The following is a 26,761-nucleotide window of genomic DNA, read 5'->3' as shown; positions in this document are numbered from 1 at the left end:
GGACTCGATCCCATGATGCTGGGATGATGACCTGAGCTGAAGGCAGCTGCTTAACCAACTGAGCCACCCAGGCATCCCTCAACATGATTTTCTATTGTTAATATTGACCTTGATCACCTGGCTGAGGTAGGGATTGTTAGGTTTTTCTACTGTTACTCTGTGCCCCACCCCCTGCTTCCGCACCGTACTCTTTGGGAGAGAGTCATTATATTCAGTCCACAATTAAGAAATGGAGAGTTGTGCTTGCTCTTTGAGGGCAGAGAACTGACATAAATTACTTGGAATTCTTCTGCACAGGAGATTTGTCTCTACTCTTCCCTTTATTTCTTTATTCAATCATTTATTTGAATCAGTATGGACTCACGGATATTTATTTTACTTTGGGTTACAACCCAATACTACTTTATCAATTTTGTTGATTATTCCAACTTTGGCCATTGGGCACTCTTTCTTTTGATTTCTATGTTCCTTTGTCATATTCTCTGTCACAAAGGGGGTCTTGTTTGGTTTTTGTTTTCGTTTGCTTTTTTTGTTTTGTTTGCTATCTTACTTTCTAGCACTGTAAGATGCTCCAGGATTATCTTGTATTTTTTGCCACACTAAAACCCACATCTATTTAACCCACACCCAGCAAAAAACTTGATAATCACTAATCTTAATCAAAATTATAGTTTTGCCTTTTCCAGAATGTCACATTGGTACAATTTTTTACACTTTTTCACATTAGCTTCATTACTTAATACACACATTAAGACTCACTATCAAGCCACTTTTGTGGCTGGATAATAATTCCATTGCATGACTATACCACATTTTGTTTATCCATTCACTTCCTGAAGGACATCTTGGTAGCTTCTAGTTTTTGGTGATTATGAAGAAAGCTGATATAAACATTCATGTGCAAGTTTTTATGTGGAGAGAAGTTTTCAAGTCAGTTGAGTAAATATGTAGGAGTATGATTGCTGGATCATATGGTAAGACTATACTTAGCTTTGTAAGAAACTGTCAAACTGTCTTCCAAAGTGGCTGTACCATTTTGCATTCCCACTAGCAATAAATGAGAGTAAACATCTCTAAACTGAAACTAAGAGAGGTGGGAAGAGGAGGAAGACAAGGAAGAGGAGGTGGCGGCGGCGGTGGGGGAAGGAACAGAGACTGAGAGACATTTCAGATAATATCCTCATTATAACATATGTATAATTGGAGTCTGACAGGACATTCTCTTCAAGAATGTGGCAAAAGATGTATTTGAAGAGATAATGGCCAAGAAGTTTCTATATTTAATGGAAGACAAAAAGTATCCTGGAATTTTGGTTTTTATTTGTAGTAGGGGGAGAAACTGTTAATGTAAGTTTTGTATATTGGCCAAAAAAAGCAGGTCCAATCAGATCTAGGATGGCCCAATGTATTTAATTCTATTTGTAAATATGAAAGGGTTAGTAAAAACAAAAGAAGAAAGAAGGGAAAGAAAAAGGGGGAAGAGACAGAAATAAACAAGTTTCATCCCATGAGCAGTCTAATACAGATAGCAGTAGGGAAGGCTTGATGAAGAAATGGACTCAAGGGGTACCTGGGTGTCTCAGTCAGTTAAGTATCTGCCTTCTGGGTCAGGTCATGATCCAAGAGTCCCCGGGTCAAGTCTCAAGCCAGAATGAGTCCCACATCAGTTTCTCTGCTCAGCAGGGAGTCTGCTCCTCTCTCTCCCTCTGCTTCTCCCCCTGCTCATGCCCTCTCTCTTGCGCTCTCTCTCAAATAAATAAATAAAATCTTAAAAAGAAAAGAAAAGAAATGGACTCTAGCACTATCACTGCCATGTTTGGCCTTAGGAACATCATTTAAAAGTGAGGTCAGCTTCTTTCTTTAAAATGAAGATGACCAAACCTGGATTCTACTTTACAATGACGGTTATGATAATACTTGTGATGTATTTCTAGATCCTTGGTCAATTTTTTTCTATAAATCAAAAATTTATTGAAATTATTCTTCCTAAAGTCACACACTATAGCAAACTTAACTGTTTTTTTCCTCCTCTTTTTTTTTTCAAGGATCAGTAAACCATAAAATAGGGAGTATATTTGGATTTCAGTTTACACTTTCATGAAAATTAATCTGCATTTTCTGTGAAGTTACAGTAATGTTCTTTTTGATTCACATTTCTGAGTATTTTATCAATTTAGTAATCTAAGAAATTTAGATTGAGCACTTAATATTTTATCATGTTCAACTGTTTCATGTTAAATTGCTTAAAGCCACTTTTCAATCCATGGGACCAAGCTGATTTAAATTGGTTGTATATGAAAGGTCACTTTGTGAGCAGGTACTCCGATGCCATTAAATTTCAATTCATGTGTTATTTTAACTAATTCTGTAGTTCTAAACAGATTCCTCAAAAGTCACAAGAAAAAGGAAAGTAACCTATGGTTTGTTTTCATTAATCCTAAATTATACTTCTGTGAGTGAAGTGTGAACACAAAACAATATGATTGATGAAACACACTGTTCAGAATGTATGCAACACAGATAAGTGTTATGAAAATGCACATCTATTTTAAAAATGCTTCCATTGTTTAGAGCATTTCTAGAACTCTTCTTTGACAATTATCTTTAGAGCCCACACCACACTTTATTTTTTTTATTTAAATTAAATTAGCCAACGTATAGTACATCACTGTTTTTGATATAATGTTCAATGATTCATTAGTTGCATATAACACCCAGTGCTCATCACATCATGTGCCCTCCTTAATGCCCACCACCCAGTTACCCCATCCCCCACCCGCCTCCTCTTCTGCAACCCTCAGTTTGTTTCCCAGAGTCAAGAGACTCTCATGGTTTGTCTCCCTCTCTAATTTTTTCCCATTGTTTTCCCTCTCTTCCCCTATGATCCACTGCACTATTTCTTATATTCCACATATGAGTGAAGGCATTTGATATTGTCTTTCTCTGACTGATATATTTCACTTAGCATTAATCCCCTCCAGTTCCATCCATGTCGATGTAATGGTAGGTATTCATCCTTTCTGATCGCTGAGAAATATTCCATTGTATTTATGTACCACATCTTCTTTATCCATTCATCTGTTGAAGGACATCTCAACTTCCACAATTTGGCTATTGTGGACATTGCTGCTATGAACATTGAGGTGCAGGTGTCCCTTCTTTTCAGTACACCTGCAGCACACTTTAAAAGAGATTGTGTCTGGTGGCAAATCTTTGACTTGATTAATAACCCAATGGAATGTGGGTCTGATTAATTACCCAATGGAGTTTGGGTTAAGCCCAGTGATGTGTTAAGATGGGAATTAATATGTCTATTATGTGTTAGATGTTTGACTTGGGGTGGCCAGTGAATCTGGATAAATTCATTTTGGGTCAAAAACAAAGTGTAATTATAGAATACGGACCAATGTTATGGATGATTTTTCCCACTGGAGGCAATGCAGCATGGCAGGAAGGTATCTGTATTTAGTAAGGCTGACAGGTTTGAATCATCATCCTGACACTCTCTACCCACCTCATCACTTGGCCTGAGTCAAGTCATTTAGACTCGGAGATTTGTTTCCTCATTTGTAAAAGAAGCTGACTAAAATTATCTCAATAAATTTTCAAGAATAAAATCTTTTTTTTTTTTAAGATTTTATTTATTTATTTGACAGACAGAGATCACAAGTAGGCAGAGAAGCAGGTAGAGAGATAGGAGGAAGCAGGCTCCCTGCTGAGCAGAGAGCCTGATGAGCGCTCGATCCCAGGACCCTGGGATGATGACCTGAGCCGAAGGCAGAGGCTTTAACCCACTGAGCCACCCAGGCGCCCCAAGAATAAAATCTTTAAAACTACAAAATACTTAGCATAATTAGGCCCCATTCCCTCTTCACAAGTGACAACTGTGAGGGGGAGATAGTCATTAGGATGAAGGTGGCCCAGTATTTTTTTCATGGAATTTTATTATTTATGGTTGCATTTTCCTATTTTCCTCAGATATTAATTCCAAGGTTATCTGTTACTTTCCTACTTGGGGCAAAGATCTGTTTGCCATTTTGGTGTTTTGGGCCTAAGGGACCATATGCAGGTGTGAGTCACCTAGTTGTGGGATGGGATGAATAGGTGGTTGTGAAATATGAAGCTGAACATATAAGTTGAGACCAGATTATAGAGGGCTTTGAATGACATATTAAAGGATGAGACATTATCCGATAGAAAGGGGGGCTACTAAGAGCTTTGGAGCAGAGAAAAAATAAATTTTGTCTGTGCTCTGGGAAGATAATTGACATGCTAGACAAAATTTCCTGACAGCGGGATCTGTTTCTTACTTATCAGCACATCCTTTACTCTTCTTTATACCAATGAAAAGAAAAACGAATGGCTGGATGGGAGGATGGGAGTGGGAATCAGAACACAGCGGGGAGACCATGATGGGCTGGAAGAAAATGTCACAGAGTTACTGCAGACACAGTGACTGGCTGAGTGTCAGAGCGGAGGAAGATGGGGGAGACTTGAAAAGAACCCTGAGGCAGCTGGCTTGGATGACAGCTCAGGGTGGGTGGCCGGGTGGTTGCCATTAACAGAAATAGAAAACACAGAGTGAGAAAGCAATTTCGAAAATTAGAGGAAACAACAAGTCTGATTTTAGTTCAGTGAGTTTGGAATTGAGGTGGAAATGTCCAACAGGCAAATGAAAACCAGTCTGGGTTGAGCAGAGGTTAAGACTAACAATAAAGATTTGTTTGTGGAGTCATATCCATAAAGATGTTAGCTGACATCTGGGGAGCAGAGGAAATGATCCGTAGAGAATGTTGATCAAGACTGGCCAACTACAGGGGCGCCTGGGTGGCTCAGTGGGTTAAGCCTCTACCTTTGGCTCAGGTCGTGGTCTCAGGGTCTTGGGATCAAGCCGCATATCGGCCTCTCTGCTCAGCAGGGAGCCTGCTTCCTCCTCCCCCTCTGCCTGTCTCTCTGCCTACTTGCAATCACTCTGTGTCAAATAAATAAATAAAATCTTCAAAAAAAAAAAGAAGAAGAAGACTGGCCAACTACAGGAGAATACTAATAATACGGGATGGCTGTAGGAGAGGAATCAGGAAAGGATAGTAGGAAAAATGGGCACAGAAATACCATGAGAGGGCAATGTCATGGAGCCTAAAGGGAGAAGGGCCCAGAAGGGACAAGTGCAGTGAGGTCTGAGAGGCACTGGTAGGCTTGCCTGCAGGAGATCTGCGGTGAACTCTTTGAGAACTGTTGCCACAGGGGAAGACTGGAGTTGATTATAGTGATAGGTCAAGTAGAGGCTGGGACGTTGGAGACAGAAGGCCTTCCTCTTCCATCTTCAACTATCTCTTGCTAGTCTTTTTAGAAGACTCTTCTCTCTGCTGCCCCAGTAAATGTTGATGTTACCTAGGACTCTGTCCTTGGCTCTATGCTTGTAAGTTAGGGTTCTCTTGGTTTCAAATAACAGAAAGCAACTCCAGCTGGCTTGAGTAGAAAGATTTATTGGAAGGGTACAGGGTTACCTCATAGGACCCAAAGGGTTATGACTGGGCTTTGCACACAAGCTTTAATGAGAAAGTAAGTAGCATAGGGTTTCTCCAGCTTCTTTCTTGTTCTCCTCTAGTTGTTTCATTTTCTGCTCTTGTTGCAAATCAGCTGCCTCAGTTTTCCAGGCCTTGTGGTGGAAAACATGTCTGCTGTTTCCTCCTGAGTCATAACTACCCACTCAGCCACTCAGAGGAACACTGCTGTGTCTCACTCACTCTCATTCTTGATGTCCTCCAAGGGAAGGGATGGAGTTGATCGACTTGCATAGATGCCCATCCATTCAACTGAGGGCAGACTGACAAGGTCACACTCTACAGACAGTATCATGTGGCCTGGAGATGAGGGTAGGGACTGGGACCTGGAACTGAGAAGCTAAAAGGAAAACTCAGAGGATGAGGATTTGGATCACGCCTAGGGGAAGTGATAAGGAGGGGAAGGTAACACGAACAGTTTCTCACCTTCCCTTTCTTTTTGGTCTTCACTCTGAGAGCCTGGACCCTCCTAAGCAGCCAATCCTAGGTGTGTCCTCCATCCTAGACTAAGTGCACTCGCTTTTTATCAACTTCCACTCCCAGTACACTTGGGAGTGTCCAGTGGCCATGTCTATACCCTCTAGATGAACCAGAGTTGACTGATCCATAGGTCAACCAGAGCCTCTTTCTTGGTCTTTGGACTTGCAACTGGACAGATCATGGGCCAACTCCTTGTTCGAACCAAGAGAGGCTGATGGTGATTATGGCACAGAGGCAGTTAGTTATCTTGAAACTCAGCTGCACCACTGCCTTCCTTATGTTAGACTCCATAAGCTAGCCTAGTATTTTCTAGTAAGTTCCCTCTGCATCTAAACTCATTAGGATAGATTTCTGTCATTGAGACCGAAAAAATCCTGGACTAATCCAGGGCCAAGGGAGTTGCCCGATAGCTATTCCCAGCCTGGCCTCTTGCCTCCCACGTCAACTGGAGAAAGTGAATCCTCTCTTTCTCTTGTCATGTTTCCCGGGAGAAACAAGGTCCAAATAGTGACTGCAATTCAAGGTTTTGGTATCCTGGCAATTTCTGAAATACTGGCATTTTGTTGGTGACTTACTCTGATTTTTAAAAAATCTAAAATCCATATCACTTATATATTGAGATGAAGTTCTGATGAAAACACTTCCTGAACAAACTCTACCAAAGTCACAAAGGGCTTTCCATCAACCGGAACAATTTGTACTAGAACACACAGGATACTCAAGGAACCTTGGATCCACTTTGCTTTTTAAAATAATATTTCATTTGTACTTCTCAATGATTTTTAGACTTTTCTTCATTTTTGATATTGTTTAGTTTGTTAGTTTTTGAAAAAGAGTTTGTTTTTTTTTTTTAAAGATTTGATTTATCCATTGGACAGACAGAGATCACAAGTAGGCAGAGAGGCAGGCAGAGAGAGAGGAAGGGAAGCAGGCTCCCCACTGAGCAGAGAGCCGGACGCGGGGCTCAATCCCAGGAGCTTGGGATCATGACCTGAGCCGAAGGCAGAGGCTTCAACTCACTGAGCCACCCAGGCGCCCCTGAAAAAGTTTTTAAGGTCTTTTTATTTTGTAACAGTTTTAGATTTGCAGAAAAAATGTAAAGGTAGTATTATTAACTAAAGTCCATTCTTTTTTTTTTTTTTTAAAAGATTGTATTTGTTTATTTGACAGAGAAAGAGAGAGAGAGCACAAGCAGGGGTAGAAGCAGGCAGAGGGAGAAGCAGGCTACCCACTGAGAGGGGAGCCAGATGCAGGGCTTGATTCCACACGCCGGGATCATGACCTGAGCGGAAGGCAGACCCTCAACCAACTGAGCCACCCAGGTGCCCCCTAAAGTCCATTCTTTATTAGTGTCTACCTAAGGTCCTTTTTTCTATTCTAAGAACATCAAATTATACTGTTTGGTCTCCTGAGGCTTCTTTGATTTGTAACAGTTTAAGATCTTATTTTTAAGTTTATCTGCCAATAATTTGTGTTTGAATCATGCTTGTTTAATGTTTCTATTTTACAAATGCATATATTTATTTGATCTTTAAATGTTTACTACTTCTAAAATTTGAATTAGATGTTTTCCTAATGTTAATGTTGTGATTCCTGAACACTTAGAGATAAAACATTGGCACTGATACTGGCATTTATCTGAAATAAGTGCTGAGGGTCCCAGGTCACAGTTTCTATTTGGGGACAGCATTACCAAACCCTACGTGCAGACGGGCAAAAGATGGAGAATGTGAACGCACACAGCTCAGGCTCTTGGTCCAGGTGCGGCCACTCACAACCAGGAAGTGTGCAGCAGAGGACAACTGGGTAGCCACACGAACCCCAGGCCCAAGCCATCTGAAAGCGCTCCCCAAATAAATCTTTTGCGCCCAGTATCCTTCTGTACTGTACGCTGTTCTTCCTCTGTATCCAGCTGGAGAAGACTTAATCGTGCCAGCCCAATTTGTTTCTTTAAATTTTGTATAGCGAGTGCCCTAGGGCCATTTTTCAATGAAGATTTTGACACTGGGTACTTTATCCTAGAGAAATCTTAAGTCCTTGTTTTTCCAGTGCTTTTTTGTTCATCGCTTGGAACATCGTTAAGCACTCAGTACACACAGGTGCTATTATTTGTTCAAACAAAGTTGAACGCAAGAAGGAAACTGGTACCATTGGCAGGAAAAAGCAACTTCTCTCCAGACATTAGGAACCAATGAGAATCGTGGAGCGAGCAGGTGGGGTGGGGAGGAGTGGTGAGTGGAGTGCCCCAGCCGGCAGTGTGGGTGGGCATGGTGGACTGAGAGTGAAGAGGAGGTGTGGGGCCACCCCCAGTGGCAGAGCCAGCAGCAGCCTGGCTCAGGGCTACGAGCCCCAGTGGAAGACCATGTGGAATGACCTCCTCCAGGATTCTGCCATGCAAGTAATACCAGCATCTGAAAACCACGATGGAGAGTTTAATCAGAAGTATGCAGCATAGTTACATCACTAACGGAGTGGAGTTTGACGTTTAAATACGCATTATGACCTATTTGTCTCCCCAGAGGTTGCCAAAAGCGGTTCACAATAGTTAGGCTTCATTTTGTCCATAGTTCATGGCATATTCAAAGTCTCTAAAGCTGACAAGACCATCTGAGTCTTGATCTACTTCCCTGGAAAATGAAACAAAAGTTATTTCGTTATTTACAGATTATTTTTTGTCTCACTTACACATTAAGAGCGTTCCACAATCTTTATTTCTTTGCATGTTTATGAGAGGCACCTACTTGAAGGCAAACTTGAAGCCCATTTTTTTTCTTACATTGATAATGCCTACAGAGGGAAGGAAAGGAAAAGGTACTTACTAAAACCTACAAAAATAATATATTCCATACATTTAAAGAAATAAAGCCAAATGCACAGGTTTTTAAAGAAAAGCAGAAATGGTTTTTCTAATCATCCTGCACATTCTTTCTGTGATATACCAACAAATATATATGCATCGCACAGCAGAAATGTGGAATAAACCAACGAGAGATAAGAAAAGTGTTTGGGGAATAAATAGCAGTGACGGGGACAATGACTGACACCTACACTGTGCTGCCTTGATGTTCCTCATCTTATTGAATCTTGGCATGATGCTGGTAAGGGTCCACTTTACAGACAGAGACACTGATCTGGAAACGGTCCATCAGTTTCACAAGATCACACTGCTGGTAAGTAGCAGACGTGGAATACAGATCAAGACCACGACATTCCCAAACCAAAGCTTTCAAAGTACTCCACTGCAAGGCGGCCTCCCTACTTACACAGAACAGTCCAAGGAGAAGGGGTTGTATTGCAATTTCACGTGGCTAACTCTAGCTCCAGAAGTCTTCACTGGCCTCAGATGTGGTGTTAAATCCTCACAAACACCTGATAAGCTTTTCTGGTGCAGAGCGGTAAAGATGGGAGCCTCTGGCTGGTTGGCTGAGGCTGTGGGTGGCCTCAGTTGGGATGGCCCTAGAACCACTGAGACAGGAGCATGGCTCCCTTGACAGGGCCAGAGAAATAGCACCCTCTCCACATGGGTAAGATAACACATGTCAGAAGGACAAAAATCACAGCATTAGAAACACATTTCAACCAGGACCAGGAAAAGTGACATTTATTTAAGAAGTGTGTTTGAGGGATGCCTGGGTGGCTCAGTTGGTTAAGCTGCTGCCTTCGGCTCAGGTCATGATCCCAGGGTCTTGGGATCGAGTCCTGCATGGGGCTCCTTGCTCAGCAGGCTCTCTCTCTCTGTCTCTGCCTGCTGCTCTACCTGCTTGTGTTCTCCCTCTCTCTCTCTCTCTCTCTCTCTAACAAGTAAATAAATAAATAAATAAAATCTTAAAAGAAAATAAAGAATGAAAGGGTAACTGATGAGTAGTGGTCACAATTCCTCTTTGGGGGGCCTTCTAAAACAATACATTACATTCCTTATGTGGAGCTCCTGTGGTTGACGCAAATTATTTGTTGAAACAACAAATGGTAACAACCATGACACAGGGCTTTTTAAAGCAAAGACTGGCCCAAGTAACAGAGCCACTAATCACTGTAATAGTTTTAAAGCAGGCTTTTAAAATATTGAATTCTAAAATAAACTTTCTGAATATTTCATGCCAAAGTCTCTGAAGTCTATAATGGTTCTGGATAGTGATGATAATTTTTCATTCTTTTGAAGTACAGAAAATCCCTACTTCTCTGCCCCAGGGCAAAACCATGTTGCAGTGTGTTAGCGTAAAATGACTGCAGACTGCAGAGGCCATTATTCTTGCTACTTCTTTTGGTAAAATATACATGATGATTTCATGCTATAACAGGACCAAAAGCAGAATGTTAGATCTCTTCTAAGGGATTAGAAATAATCAGTATCACATGTTACTGACTACGGAAAATAAACCTTCCCTTTTATTAAATTAGATAATTGAAGATTCTTAATATTGCCTAAGTATTTTTCCCAAGGAATTGGATTAGATCAGTGTCCTTTTTTCTTTCCACTCTGAACTGGTATGGTTGAACTATAAATCCTAGAGGGTAGGTTAAGAGGATAACCTAGAAAAGTAATGTTTGGAATAAACTGCTTCTGATAATATTTTCTCAGTATGTTTGTTCACTTACTGAGATGCTGAATGTTTGTGGAAAAGGGAATCCCTTTTTCTCAGTAAATAACCTTCATTGTAATTGCATTCACTTATTTTTCTTGTTGTCTTTGCCAAAATTTCCCATCATAAAATGGGCACGGTATAACCAAGAATCATTAAAACGGAAACATTTATTCATAAGGTTTGTAGTGGCATTTTATTCACATAGTGAATGTGAACATCGTGTTTATATTTAGAATGAGACGTGGTAAAATACCTCCTATCTTCTGACTTTTCTTCCTCATTCTGTGTGTGTGTGTGTGTGAGAGAGAGAGAGAGAGAGAGAGAGAGAGACAGAGAGCAGGTCTGGTTGTCTCAAGGAGGGTAAAGAGGAAATTCACATTTCAGAGCTATAATTTTAAAAGCCGAAATATATTGTTTTTTCGAGGATGGAATTATCCTGAAGAAGGAAGGTTTCACAGCACCCACACTTGAATCGCCGCGTGATCGAAGAGCAGATGTGGCTGGCGGTTAGAAGCAGTGTGCGCGGAGATGAAGAAACGTCATTAGGTAGTGAGTTTCATCATTCCTGTTTACCGCATTCCCCCTTGGCAGGCGCTTGCTCTGGTTCTGGAAGGACGGTGTGCTGTTTTGGTGTTACCAGCACTCACGGAGCACTAAAATACTCCACCACCTCTCACTCCAACTAGAAATGAATTTGGGGAGGATGAGAACTTTCTCTTGTTTCTGGCCGTGTCCCTACCTCTCAGCTCACTGCAGAAGACACATGTTTGCAGAGTACATCAATTTGTGGAATCAGTGGATCTGGAGAAACACCTGACAACATTAGGGAATATCCACAACCTTCCACGAAGGGTTGGGGGTCAAAGAAAGAGAGTACATCATCACTGCTTTTAGAGAGTCTGGAAACCAGCCAGAGAGAGAACGCGTGCTGACGAAGGCCCCCAGGAACCATCACTCAGGGACCCATAAGGAATAGTCAGTGGCGGTCTCCACGCCCAGTCGCATTTTGTAAACACAGACTAGGTACAAGAGAGACCAAAGCGCGAGATGAACTCTGGCAAACAAGGCTGCAGAGCAGAAGACGGATGGAAAGAACCACTTGAGTGTCGGGCTGAATGACACAGAGGGAACTACAGAGCAGGAAACGGGAAACTGAGACAGAAGCTAGCCACATCTGAGTCTAACCTGCCCTGCAGCCGAAGCCCGAGCACTCCCATTGGGCTAAGTAGCAGCTCTTCCACCAGACAAGTGGATATAGATACAGACGAGTACACGGGCATCTATTTCAGCACTGGCTTTTCAAAGGAGTGAACAAAGCTCCCACAGATGTACAAGAGGAAAAGAAATGCTATTTGTTAACAACAGCAACTGCTTTCTAGAAATACAGGTCCAGTTAAATTGAAGCTTCCTGGTTTGCTTGCTTTTGAGATGCAGAAGCAAGATGTGGGACTGATTTGTGGAGCAGACTCAGGAGAGCTGAGCTGCTCTGTGTAACTCAGCATGAACAATTTAGGATTCTTGGGTGCAAGGGGGATGACAGGCCAGAAACGAGAAAGATGAGGAAGAATGGGCCACGGAGAGGCAGGAGATGGGGACCCTCCATGAAGGGACATGGCCCCTGGGAAAGTCTGTGGGGCTGCGGCGATCAGAAGTCCTTTACTCAACCGCTACGTTTACCGTGTGCTTCAAAGGTGTCTGTATTACTTGATAGAACCTCCTGTATCTTCACCAAGGAGTGCAAAAGGCAGGCTCTACTGCAGATGGTGTGTGTGTGTGTGTGTGTGTGTGTGTTGTGCGGGGGCTTCTGTGTTGACTTCGAAGCTGAAGACTGAGTTAGGAGATGGGTTCCACTTGAGCAGGTGCACAAGCCAGCAACAACTGTGGGGGATGGTTTGATGATCTATCAGCCGAATTAATGCAGAGGAAGGCGTGAGACTCATGGGCCTTCCAGATACTGTAAAAACGCTTCAGAAGTGCTTGAAAATCCTGTAGGGTGTGGAATGGGGCTCCCAGGCAACACTGAACTGTGACATACAGCAACACCCAGGCTGACACTGGGACACATTAAGAATTTCAGGCAAGACCAGACTCTGTCCACTTAGCTAGGTTCTGACAGTTTTCTGTTAAAATATAAACATTTTCTGACTCATCCTGTAAGTGGTTATAATTACTTTCATCAGCATGAGCTTTAGCATTTGTCTGTTACATCCTGACTTGTTAAGTGAGTTTCTGTTCTCTTCTTTTCGTGATGCTGTGTGGACTCCAACAGCCCGACTTAGATGGGCTGAGACCCAGAGGCTAGGTGGGTCCCACCCGGAAGGATCCAGGCTTTTACACTGAGAATCTCTCACTAAGGGAGGCCAGAGTGTTGCTTTAATACATTGTGAAGAGAAACAGAGGGGGTTTTCGAATTTTAAATTATATAAATAGTGACTGTTTTTCACAAGTAGTGTTTCCTGTATGAAAATATTTACATAATAGCTATTTCTTGTAATCTTTAGAAAATAGCTATTTCTTGGAAAATAGTTTTTGTAAAGTAATTCAATTACTTTACATGGCCAGGTCTCCCAAGCCAGATTTCAGATTGGAGTATGTGCTTTTTCCCAAGATACTTTTAAAAAAAAAAAAGGGAAAAGATTATTTAAAATTAAAAATGAAGAAAAGAAAGAGGCAATGGTTTAATCTATTACATTGAAACAATGGAATATTCTCTATCAAAATAATATAGAGAACATAAACGTGAGGTTTTTAAGTGGAAACAAGAATATAAACTAGTATGTATTATAATTACAATCTTATAAACTTCAATTTCATTTGGGCAGAATGTGGACGCGAATGTGAATGTGAAATGGTAAGTGGAAATTTCTCTTTGGGGTTATTTTGTCTTAGAGTATTTTAAAATATATATATATATTTTAAACACACTTTTTTTTTTTTTTTAAGGACTTATTTACTTGAGGGAGAGAGAATGAGAGAGAGCGAGAGCATGAGAGCGGAGAGTGTCAGAGGAAGAAGCAGACTCCCTGTTGAACAGGGAGCCCAATGCAGGACTCAATCCCAGGACGCCAGGATCATGACCTAAGCCGAAGGCAGTCGCTTTATCAACTGAGCCACCCAGGCGCCCCAAGTATTTTTTAATATTATTGATATTTTTCAACTGAAGGAATATTTTCATTCAGTCCAGATTTTCTGAGAAGATGGCCTTATTTTACAATGTGTAAACCCTCAACAGCTAGAGCAGTGTTTGGTTGGCTAATCTTTACCGTGGGAGGCTGTCCCGGGCACCGCAGCCTCTCTGGGCTCTACCCTCCTGATGTCCGTGGCACCCTCCGTCCTTGCTCCCCAGCGATGACAGCCCAAAACATCTCCAGATATGGCCAAGTGTCTGCTGAGGGACAAAATCGTCCGTAGTTCAAAACTACCAGGCTAGAGGAACCACAGCCGGAGGCAATTCTTTGGAAAATTCCAGCTACATCTACAATTACTACAATAATTGCTCTAAGGACTTAAAAAAAAAAAACAACCAAAAAAAAAAAAACCCAACAGATGATTTCAGGGGCAGCTGAGGCACATATGTTTCTTGGATGGGTTATGCAGATAACTGTCCCAGTGCTCTGCCCTGCTCACACTAAGGCTCTGAATTGAGCCCAAAGAAGTCCGCACTCGAGAGGCAAGCTCTTGGTGTGATAACAGAGCCGGTGACAGGCATATCTGTGTTCCCAGCAAATACACTGACAGACAGCAATTATTTTGAGTTACTGTGATAGTCACACAGGGTTTTGAAAGTTGACGCTATATTTGATTCACCTGCAACATGAATGAGAAATTTAATGTGGAGGCAAAGATTTAAATTAGAAAAGTTTTCTTAGTGGAATTTTTGGGGTGGGGGAAAAAAAGAGAGAGAATCTCTTTCTCTTTGATTCTTTATGGAATAATTTAAACTAAAGTCAAAACTGCCATCACATTAGGGACAAAGCTGTCATCCTGACTGAACAGTGAGAATAGAAATTACCCTCCAAGCAAGGAGCCCCTGCTGGGGATGAGAGGACCCGCCAATTGAAGATGTGATGATGACAGCTTCTCCCGCAAGCAGCCTTCTCTTCTGAGGAGCCCGCTGGTTCTTTCCACCAGCGTGCTTGCCTCTTTGTTGATGAGAGTCCTGCAGGGCTCTACGGCAATCCGGTTGGTAATGTGTTTATTAATTTTACCTTTTTAAAGACACGTGTTAAGAAAAGCCATTCAGACATGCAGGAAAGATAAAAGAGATGTGTAGATGGTTTCTGGTCTTTTCTAGGTTCCTGTGTGACTTTGGCTGTTCACCAAAGTGTGGTGGACTCCCTATGCGCCCACCTCATGTTCTCACCCCCATCTTTTAGCCCGGTCATGGCTGGAGGACTACCCCTCGGCACACCCAGTGCCAAGTATCTCTCACTGTCTTCCGGGGACCACTAACACCCAGATGTGGCCCTCGCACAGAGGCCGTCTGGAAGTGTGAAAAAATAAGGAGTGGACACCCCACGGGCCAACCCCTGCCCAGGGAGGGAGCAGGCGCCAGTGGATGTCAGCTCTCTCCTGTCCCTCAGGCAGGCAGACAACTCTGAAGTTGTCCTCTCAGCTCCCTGGAGGTTCTGGGGGGATTGAGCGCTAGTTGCTTCCAGAAGTAACAAATTTGGTTCACAGACCCCTGTGCTGGCTTGCCCTCAGTCTCTGTTCTGTGCTTGCTCACGGAGGTTCTTTCCCAAACAAGCTGCATGCCATTCCTCACCGAAAGCCCAGCTTTCAGGAAGAACCCAGGCTGAGACATGGCGGAAAGTTTATTTTGAGAGATGGGGCATTTAAATTGCCATCAGCCATAACATGTCACGTCAGATTCTCATGCAGGTGAGGGGTATCTCACTACTTGAAATAGATCAGAGTGTTCCTCTAGAAACATTTTTAGAGCAAATGAAATATTGCCTTTCAGAAGAGCTCTGAAGTTTGAAGCTCTAGACAACTGAATTGCCAGGGGTCACCAGAAAATGATAGGAGCAGGCTTTTCTGTCTAATACATGTGTCTTACTTAATACTATTTAGTCTGTCAGCAAGTCATTATTCTTTTAGCAGGAGGACAATACATTCCTAAGTATAAGAGAGGTCACTGGCTTTGTGGATACAGAGGTATAGCCATGGACTGGCCAAGAGCAGGTGGGGGAATTGGGCACGTTGGCTGAATTGGGAAGGATAAAAGGCTGGCCAGACCAGATCAAGAATGAAGAATGACACAAGCCAGGCAAAGCTTTGGTCTTATTAAGATCAGACTCAACTTTCTAAATGAAAGACAGGGTGGATTTTGTTAGGTCCTTCCCTAGCATCTATCTTACACCTCTGTGCTACTCAGCAGCTGTGGGATTTGGGTGAATGGCTTGCCACCCCAGGCTCCAGGAGGGGCAGCTAACTGGCTGAAGCCAAGCACTATAGTCCCGCCCTCCTCGCCACAGGGATTGGGTTTAACGATCAACTGGCCGGTCGGCACATGGCACTTCTCCCTTGGCCACTGCTGGATGGTAAGGAGTCGGTTCGACCATAATGAAGCCTAGGAATTCCGTTTGTGAGTTAAGAAGAAGCCCTTTCCTTGGAGAGTAGGGATGCAGAGGTGAGCTGGGCAGTATAATAGTCCTTTTTCTACCACAAGGAAGCAATCTCCCCAGTGGTGCATTGATCCAGAAATTTTCTGTACATGTGCATAAATGTCAATTATCAGCCTGAGAATGGTCCTATACACAGTGAGAGAAAGAGACAGAAGAACAGCAGAGTGAGCTGTAGCCTAATCAAACCAGGCCTGAAGCATGCCTGAGGTCAAAATTTTTAGTCACCTGACCCAATGAAGTCAAGATTCAAGGATTGTTCAAGGCGGTCTGAAATGGATCCCTGATATTAACAAATTAAAGCATCCTGACACACCAGGGATCCCATCTGAAGTCTCTTCTCAACCTTGCAGTATCTGGAACTTGGTAGACATAGAACAGACACTCATAAATACAATATTTGTGAAATGATTATTCCATTTTGAAATGAACCCTAAAATAATTCAGATTTTCTTGTTGGGTGCGATCTCAAGATTTGGGATTACTCTCCACAGTTCTGGATTCTGAAGAAGTTACTTTTCTTGCCGCATCCAACAAAAATCTCTATTTGTAGCGCCTTAACTGATTATGTGCTGAAAGAGGCTATTGATGGGACCAATATGGTTTTTTCCTTACAGAGTGACAGGATAGATTCTCCAGTCCAAGACAAAACAGAAAAATGGATGTGAAATGCAGTCACAGCTGGCAAAAGTGATTAACTATAAATAATGACTCACTTTGTCCTATTTACTAGGTTTTAAAAATGAGGAGTCTTATTTAAAGCTAGAAATATTTTAAAAGGAGGAAAGAATGTAATTTCAGTATGCTTGATTATTGACTACTTGTGGGCATGTGGGTAAATGCAATCAACATACAGCCCAATGTCTCACTTCCGGCAAAGAGTGTCATATTCCTTCTCTAGCAAGTGTTTTAGCAGAGCTGCTAATAAATAGTGACATGATCTTTTTTCTCAGTTTGAATCTCTGGAAGAGAAATTGTGATGTAAGAAAACAGCACAGATCAGGCAGCTTTAAGGATAAAGAATAAAACCCAAAGTGGAACATCTTTGAACCAATTACAAAAAAACCTGGTTCCTATGTCTTTGGGTCACTAGACCTCCCATTCTTTCCCCACAGCAGATCTGTGTGACAGGTTTGCTCTGAATAGGGCAGGAGGAAGGCAACAGGGTCCAGCAGAAACGGCCCAGGAGGGAGCTTTCATCTCAGCGAGGCTGTGTGACCTTGGGCAAGTGTCTTAGCTGCTCTGAAGCCCAAACTCTTCACTTGTCCAGAATGGCTGGGCTATGACTTGCCAAGATTTGATACGGCTCTAAATTTTGATGAATCTAAGCTGGATCTTCATATACAACTTAGTGTCTTTGTGCATAGAACATTTAAAAATACAACCGAATTCCTATTAGCTATTTTTGCCTTCAAAAAGTACTTTGAATCTTTAACCCTGCAGACAGTTGTAAAGAACCATACATATATAAATGTAAATGGGGAAAAAATGATCCTGCCTTCAACAGTGTGAAATATGAATGGAGATAAAGCCATTTCTATTTCAAATATATAATCACTTCAGCTGAGATATCTAGTATCATCTTGAACTTGATTATGAGATAAAAGAAATGGGACAGAGATGGCAATCATTTAATCTCTTAAGAACAGCTATTCTGAAGAGCTTTTCACTCTCTGCTCAATAGATTTCTCGCAGGTTATGATCCGGCTAGAAAGAAAGCATAATGATGAGGAAAATTATGTTTTCAATAACACACGCTTTTACAGTACGAGTCCTTCCACAAAGGAGGCAATAAAATGAACTCTGACCACTTTAACAGATGGCGTAATGGCTCAGTGCACAGATGTGGCCTCTCTGAAAGCAACAAGTTCATATCCTTGACTGGAGGTTTAGGAATGAGCTGAACTTTCAAGTGTAATGTGGGAAAGATTACATACTCCCAGACAAGAAAGCGGAGTATTAGTGGACTCAGAGGCTTGGAGAGATGATCCAAAAGAAAAGGCTTAATGAGCTTCATTTTGCTAATGCAACAAACAGACTTGAAGTTGAAATATGAACCATAAACACTCAAGTCGTTTATAAATCCCTGCTAATAAGATTGCTAGCCACTGTGTGATAGAAAGCTTGCTTTTTAAAAGCATACTTCCTCGGAGTCAGAAGATACTGATTGTCAAATAATGCTTATCTTCTCTAATAGTATCATGTTTTCAAGTAGAACATATATTTAATGTTAGATCATAGGGAGACTGGAGAGTTTTTTGTTTGCTTATTTTTTTCCTTTCTTAAAAAATGTGAAGCTCAAGTTTATCTGGAAAAGGAAATGTGCCAGAAGATTCAGAATATTTTTAAGAAAATACACATAGTAGCAAAATAGAATATAGAGCTTCAGTAAGTAAAACAGTGTGATTAAGACCCAGCAATCAGTGAGTGAGAACAACATCCAGAACATGTACATAGGAATTCACCAAAGGTCAAAAGGGGCATTTCGAATCTGTGGATATAGAACAGTTTGGAAGGAAAAGGAGCTGGGATAATGGGTTATCCATTCTGACATGGGTGAAGTTTGATTCCGAGGCAGAGCTTGTTATATGTTCCACAAAACTTAATTCCCTCTCTTCCTGAAAACATAGCTAAACCACATTTTCCAGCCTCCTTTAGAATTAGATCAGACTGGGAGTCTTGGCAATGGAATGATAATAATATAATAATAGAGAAACAAAAACTAGCCATTGCTTCATCTAATTAAAAGCACTCACATTTCAAAGGAGAGCACAGGACCTGACAGTCACCCTAGGGACTGTGACATGGCCGAATTATACTGTGTTAGTTTAGCCTCACCAGAAATCCAAGGGACTTACTCCATATAACTTAGTTATAGAAACGTTATTTTAAAATTTGATAAAGTCAGGTTTTGTTTTTTCATTAAAGGAGGACGCAGGAATTTATAAAAATTAATATTTTTAATTGCTTACACTTTCGTTTTAAGTAATTCATTTAAGAAAATAAGATTTTATATCTCAGCCCATTTTCAATTGATGTGCATCACTGAGCCAGTAGGAAATCTGGCCTTAGTTCAGAATAATTACAATAAATTACTTATGCTTTCGTTTACAACGTGCTCCCACCATTTGAAACCTCTGGGTCTGTGGACAATAATAAACAACATAAAAAATGAATAACGTTTCATAATGAAACAATTCTCTCATATTATCAGAAGCTCTCTATTAATAAAGTCCACTTATAATCACAAAGTCACACCAAATGGAATGACCATGAGTACTTTTAATATGAGAATTTCACTCAAAAGAGATAAAGGAGGTTCGCAGGGCATATGACAAGTGTTCAGAAAATTATGAAATGCAGAAAAGAACATGGCTAAATTAATCAAATGCTCGACTAAGACCAAGGGACTCCAAGTTCAGAGGGGATATTTTAGGACTGAAAGCTGGAAGTCCTCCTTCATATAACAGCTAGAAAATGGGACTTGTTTCCTATCCCTGAAATGAAAATAAAATTCTCAAGGTCGGTATAGGGACAGGGAAAGAAAAGGGGATGTACCCGCCTTAACGAGGTCTCAGAAATACCATGATACCCCCGGACCCCCATCCTCTCCGCTCCTGCCCAGCACTGAGAATTACTTCTCAGGTGGGTGACCACTGTGCCGCAAGGTGGCATGGCAGTGGCTTTGTTGGGTAGGTGGGCGGGGGAGAAGAGCCTTCAGATGTTTCGGGCTGAAAGAGGAACTGGCTCATCATGGTTTCAGCAATGTGTAAATCACTTAAGAGTACTGGGGTGCTGGCGGGGCTCTTCGTAGCCTTGGGAAGAAACTGGCCTCTCCCATAAATGGCCACTCTAATACTGATTTCAGGGATTCAAATTACTAGTCCCATCCAGCGTGACATTTTCTGCCCATTATCTAGTCTCTCCTGCCTCCAGGCAGGACCACATCATTGATTACGGAGATTTTCAGCCACTAAAAAAGATCCTGATCATCATTAAAGACATTAAGTGTTGATCTGCGCTGACTAAGTGAGTTAAAAGGTTCGTGCCCTTCTAGTAACAACTCAAAGAGGCTATTTCAGGATATTTATTAAACAAATTAAGTATTTACATTATGCTCAAGCACAGAGGCACAGACACCGAGCGCATAAGTGTGAGAAGATGAAACCAAGAAAATTTATGGCAGCAAAACTCTGCCTTGTCAGTTTCCTAGAAGTGGGTGCTGAAGACCCACCAAATGCTTGGGAATGAGGTTGAATTGGGGAGGATCAGTGGTGTCCTGTTGACCACCTGCACAAACCTTTTTAATGTAGTTGAACTAAGGTAATCAGAAGTTCACCCTGATTCCAAATGTTTTCCTTCTAGAATGTATAAAAAGCGGTGATTAGGGATTGGAGAGACAATTTAGGAAAACTCCTTCAAAGCCTAAAGACTAAAGAAAATGGGTATATTTCTCCTACAATTCCCCCCACATACACAATTAAAAATTTCAATGCCATCATAATGATGGACCTGATTTAAGAAATATTTACTTTAGCTTATGGTGAACACTATGGCAAAGTTTTCTTGAATAGAGCAATAGTCTGTCAATACTAGATCATCTATGTCATGATTATTATGAGTTTTCCTCCTACTTGGCCATAACCTTGCAGTGAACAGAGACCAATACTCCTGTTCACAATGCTGTTCCTATTCCTGGCACACACTGGCTGCAGGAAATGTGTGATGAATATATGAACATGGGAACAGGGGAGTTGGGAGAAAAGTATCACTCCCCATTCCATGATCTTGAACCGATTGCTATGATCATTATTGCACTTTGCCTTCTGACTAGCATAAGAGCATTTTGTATCCTGCTATTTTGAACATAATATAAACATTTCCCCCCATTGCTATAGTCTTTTTCATTTTTAACGGCTATATGGATTTATAATGATATACTTATTTGCTGAATTTTCAAAAAGCCCTTTTGCTTTTATAAATGTGTCAGTGAACACGTTGAATAAAAATGCTTTTTTAAAGAAATAGGTTACTGAGTTCATTTGGTCATTCATGGTACACACACTAAGAGCCCACTGTGGACCAGGTGCTTCAGGTTCTGAAGATGTGGGGAAGAAAGAAACAGAGATCCTTTTAGTCCAGCCAGAGAGAATGAAGTAATTGAGTTAAATAAAATCACCAGTGTGCTAAGTACTCTGAAGGAAAGAGAGAAGGTGCTACAAGATGGTGGGACAGAGGATTGAGCAGGAAGGTCTGGGCACTGACCCTGGGGATACAAAATGGGGCTGAGATCTGAGGGATGAGAGGTAATTGGGAGGTGCAGAAGGGCTTTCCAGGCAGGGGGAACAGCATGTGCAAGAGCCTCGTGACAAGAGAGAGCAAGGTATGTTCAGGGAATGGATGGAGCGACCGTGGCCAAAGCATAGAGTGAGAATGAGCATGGAACTCAGTGAAGCTGGAGAGTGAGTGGGATAAGACTATTCTGGAGCTGGAAGGCCACGGAAGAGTTTTGGTCATAATCCAAGGAGCATGAGATGCCCTGATGTGCTTTAAGGAGAGGACTAATGTGCTTAGACAGAAATTTTGAAAGTTCATCCTTGCTGTAGTAGACAGAATAATGGCCCCCTCCACCAAAAGATGTCTAAATCCTAATCCCCAGAACACAAGAAAATGTCACATGAGAAAGGAAGAGTAGAGCTGCTGATGGAGTTAAGATTCCTGACCTTAAAATCGGCAGATCATTCCAGATTATCCAGGTGGACCCTATGTAATCTTGAGGGTCCTTAAAATGGAAGGAGGAGGGGCACCTGGGTGGCTCAGTGGGTTGGGCCTCTGCCTTCGGCTCAGGTCATGATCTCAGAGTCCTGGGATCGAGCCCCACATTGGGCTCTCTGCTCAGGGGAGCCTGCTTCCCCCTCTCTTTCTGCTTACTTGTGATCTCTCTCTATCTGTCAAATAAATAAATAAAATCTTAAAAAAAAAAAAAGTGGAAGGAGAGAAGTAGAAGACTCAGTAAGAGTCAGCGAGAGCTTGGAAGTTGCTAAGCTACTGGCTATGAAATGGAGGAAGGTGCATGAGCCAAGGAATACGGGCAGCCTCCAGAGGCTCTGGAAGGGTAAGGAAATAGATTTGCCCCCCAACCCTCCAGAAGTAAGGCAGCCCTGCTGACACCGTGATCTTTGGCCAGCGAGGGCCACTTTGGATTTCCGACCTCCAGAACTAAAAGGCAATACATGTGTGTTAAGTTACTAAGTCAGCGGTACACAGTGACAGTGGCCACGGGAAATTAACACAAAGGGGGATGGCAATGAGTTTGGTTTCAGATATTTAAGCTTTACGTGTCCTCGACACAAAGAATATGAATGTTTGAAAGTATTTGCCTGTTTAGCCACTCACCTAACAAGCTGTGATCTTTAAATAAAGTTATATATTGTTCATGACCTCACTTTTATCATCTATGAAAAGAAAATATATTTAAGGTTGCTCCCAGTTCTAAATCTCGGAGTTTATAAGCTTGGAAAGAAACAAATATGCTATTCACTTAAGATTCCTGTCAGTACCTGGCCATCACTGGGGAAAAGCAATATTAGAAAGAGTAGAGCTAAACTGAAGGGGGAAAAAATTCCACTTTTAAAAAAGTATCTGAAATATAAAATAATAGGGAAATACCTTAATAAGAAATGTGTTGAATCTGTATAAAGAAAAATACAAAATTCCACTGAGACATCAAAAGGATATTTGAAAATGTGGAGGGGCATGCCATATGTGTATTGCTGGTTGGAAAGACTAAATGTTGTAAAGATGCCAAATTCTCCCCAATTAATTTATAGGTTGAATGCAATTTTCATCAAAACCCCAAAGGGAGATTTTTGGAACTCCACGAAAGTGATTCTCCCATTCATCTGGAAAATAAACAGGCAGAAAGTGCCGAGAACAATATGAAAATGAGGACTACTAAGTCTGAGAACATATTATACGAATTGGGGGGATAAAAGGTGTGTCTTTTGTGTAAGGAGACCAGGGAATAGAAAAGCTCACAGTCTGGAGAGGTCTGTGTACGTGTATTAAAAAAAAAAAACTCAGTACAGAATAAGATAATGAAGGCACTGTATACAAACAGGGACTGTGTAATAAATGATAATGGAAAAACTGGCTATTTGGAAACAAAAATGTTTCGATTGCCACTCAATGATATATACTAACGTGAATTCTAAATACATGAAAGGGGCAGATAGCCTGAACATTCACAGATTCAAACCCACCACGAAAATGGAAGTGAATATTAACCTGGTCTCAAAAGGAGAAAAACTTTATTAGTATAAAAGTAAATGGAAGAAATTGTAGAGGAAAAGATCACAGATTTGAATATATGAAAACTTAAAATTTCTGCACTTCAAAAAAATCATAAAAATAAAAAAGAACCGGAAAAACAGTTGCAATAAAAATGGAAACAGGTAAATGCTCTCACTAAAGAAAAAAACATGGGCAAATGACATGAATTGAATAGATAATTCACAAAAGAAGGAATAGAAAGAATGGATAAACGTGTGAAATGTTCAACATTACAATCAGTGGAAAAAAAAACCCAAACCAAAAATGAGATAATACTGTCACCTGTTAGATCAGAAAAGATGTGAAAAGTAAATAACATTTGGTCATTGCTGAGCACACGGTGAGAGGGGCATATGCTGCTGGAGGAACCGTCATTCGTTAATTAGGCAATGCAGTAAGAAGAATCAAGAGTTGTAAAAATGGCCCAAAAAAGCTCATACTCCCTAATATGGTATTCCCCACACCCAGGAACCTCTCCCAAGGAAATAACAAAAGTGCAGACAAACATGGTCAATATAGAGGTCTTTAAAAAGTGAAAAATAGCAAAATGATAGAAAAGCAAAGATGAAAAAAAACAAAAACAAAACAAAAAACAACTCTCACGTATTTGAGCAACAAAACCTCGGAGAGCAACAGGAAAGAAAAAATACCAGAATATTAACAATGATTGTCTTTGGCTTGGTAGGAATGAGGTTGTTTTTTATTTTCTTCTCCCCTTTCTCTAGTTCCCAAACAGTCTATATGAGCTACACACGTTACTTTCGTAACCGCAGCTCCCGCAAAGCCCCGGCCCGCACACCCACGCACACGTGTGTGCAAGTGCACAGCAAGCCGCCTGAGCTCTCAGCCCACGCGCCCCTGCCTCTCGTCTGTTCTGCCGGCTTCCTGTTCATGCAATCAACAGCTAAGGGAAAATTCACGTTTGATAACATCATCCCGAGCTAGGGCCAACAAAGGAAAGCCATCCAGCGCTTCGAGCGCTCAGAGAGGATGAGTTTATGAGAAAGGAATGAGAGCAAGGACGCTCCGGACCGCGCCGGGAAGGAACGCGCGTGTCCGCATCTGCAGCGGGGACCGCGGCCCCTGGTGTCGCCGTCTGCGCGCACATTCCTCCGCAGCCGGCTTCCTTCCGTGACTGCATGGTCTGGCTATTCGACTCACTTGACACTCTTTCATAATAAATACCTCCCCGTATGGAAGTTTTACTGAACACAGCTCCCAAGGGGGGAGAGAAAACAAAACAAAACCCTTTTCTTAGTTCCAATCAAACCGCAGGGATAAAACAACTCCGCTTCGTGCTTGGTGTGACAAACCTCTGGAGCGCGGGCCTGAACAAACACCGTGATGTGGGAACCTTCCTGCCCCACTGAAGTCAGCTGTCCTGAGGGCGCGGGGGCTGCCACCCTTGAGTGTCACATACTCCAAAACACGGGGAGAAAGGCCACTCTCACGTCCCCATCATGCTTCCAAATTCCGACCCTCTAGCCTGAGCGACAGCAGGTAGTCATTTTTTCCCCCTTTAATGAACTTTAGAAATCACCCGACCTACTTTTTTTCATTTTCTAGACAAGAAAACTGAAGTTCAGAAGCATACAGCAACTTTTCTGAAGTTACATATCAGCTGGCACCAAAACCAGGATGGAAAACCTGGTCTGTCTCTTGATGGACAGACAGCAGGGTTCTATACCCAGCTAATAATAATTCTGGGCTTTGGGGGATCATGAGGACCTTTGTCAAGAATCCACATAGGTCCTATTTTACGTGGAAGGAAAAGCCAGGTTGCAGAAAACCACCAGCTCAAAGCTATGGACACACTGCATGGAGTACTAGGAACGAGACCTCAGGACGCCTCCTTTCCAATCGTTCTAGGTTTCTGTGGGGATATGGAATGAACCCTGGGATCAGGACCACTGTGCTATGCCATCAGTCCAAAGTTTTTCACAGTGCTGCAGAATTTGGGGGTGTGTAAGCCATGGACCTGGAATGCCCTAATCACGACCTCCCAGCCAGATCTCCTCCCCAGATTTTTGCAGAATAATAGCACAGAGATCATTCCAATAATTTGGGGGTGGGAAAAGAGAACAGAGAAATGCTTCAAAGTATTAGTGCTTAAAATATTAGTGCTTAAAAATATTAGTGCTTAAAAATTAGGCAGTAAGTGTACATTTGAAAATTTTCCATTAAAGTTCTTAATTAGGTTTTTCCCCCACAGATGCTGGGCTGTGCTCAAGAAAAGAGCCCTTAGCAAAACTTGAGTTTAGTAGAAGCAATGGTATCAAAATTAGAGGAATCTCATTACGAAATCCTTTTTAATTAATACTACATGGATAGCTGTAAAGTTGAGTTTTGAGCAATGGTGAGGAAATAAACTATTAGAGGAGAGTGAGTACCCCTGGAACATTCTGAAGATTAGAGTTTGACCGACTTGATAGAGCACCTAACTGAAAAAATAAAAATCAATGAGAATCAAGAGGAGAGTAAAATAAGCAGACTGGAGATGCTGCTGAGACAGGGGGAGGACATGAAGTCTATAGAAGCCTTAGCAACAAGATAAATGAGTGCTCAAGTCTCTGTGAAAAGAAAATTTTGGAAAATTCAGAGCAAATGATGAAAAATTTGTGAACCAAAAAGAAATGTCTTTTTATAATATAGTTAATTCACCCCTCGTCTACTTTCTGGCATTCATAATTACTCATATATATATGTATATACATATGTATGTGTGTGTAATTATATAATTATAGTTGACCCTTAAAACAACATAGGTTTGAACTTACAAGGATCTATTTATATGCAGGTTTTTTTTAAAGTTGACAGCAAAAGGCACAAAGTATATATTTATGATTGCCTACCCCAGTCTCCAAGGAACCCAACTGATGGTAACTGCTGTGGAGATCTCCCTTGCTGCCCTTTGAGTATCTGGGGAGGCCCACAGAGGCCATTAGCAGCCCACTGGGGGCCCCAAGACTAGGCAGGGTTGCAGGTTGCCCCATGTGCCCAGAGGGTAGTTGGATCCAGCACCCAGGGCTGGCAGGCAGGAGGCCGGGCTGAATCAGAGGAAAGGTCCCAGAGTGGGCAGAGTGCAGTGCAGGAAGCCCCTGGCCCCAGGCATCACCCACCCCTGGAGTCCTCTGTGTGCTGGCCTTCCCAGTTGCATTTGGGTGGCTGTAGGTCTTGG

General features: G+C 41.8%; 1 protein-coding gene across 6 annotated transcripts in view; it reads right to left on the bottom strand.

Moving 5' to 3' along the window:
- The window catches only part of EFCAB11 (EF-hand calcium binding domain 11), a 162,306-nt gene that overhangs the window by 13,190 nt on the left and 122,355 nt on the right, over positions 1-26,761 (bottom strand). The window contains exons 6-7 of one of the 6 annotated variants that reach the window (XM_032344698.1): positions 8,786-8,831; positions 8,366-8,671 (exon numbers count right to left, since the gene is read on the bottom strand). The exons of 3 other annotated variants lie outside the window; for them this stretch is intronic. In XM_032344698.1, the coding sequence (XP_032200589.1) occupies positions 8,633-8,671; positions 8,786-8,831 (85 nt within the window). In that variant the 3' untranslated portion in view covers positions 8,366-8,632. Of the gene's footprint in view, positions 1-7,304; positions 8,672-8,785; positions 8,832-26,761 lie in introns of those variants that run through there. 2 more of the 6 variants (XM_032344693.1, XM_032344699.1) reach the window with 2 other exon arrangements.

This window comes from Mustela erminea, chromosome 5 (assembly GCF_009829155.1).
Source record: "Mustela erminea isolate mMusErm1 chromosome 5, mMusErm1.Pri, whole genome shotgun sequence".
Lineage (NCBI taxonomy): Eukaryota > Metazoa > Chordata > Mammalia > Carnivora > Mustelidae > Mustela > Mustela erminea.
Note: the sequence above shows the minus strand (reverse complement) of the source record. Positions and strands in the feature narration are given on the sequence as shown.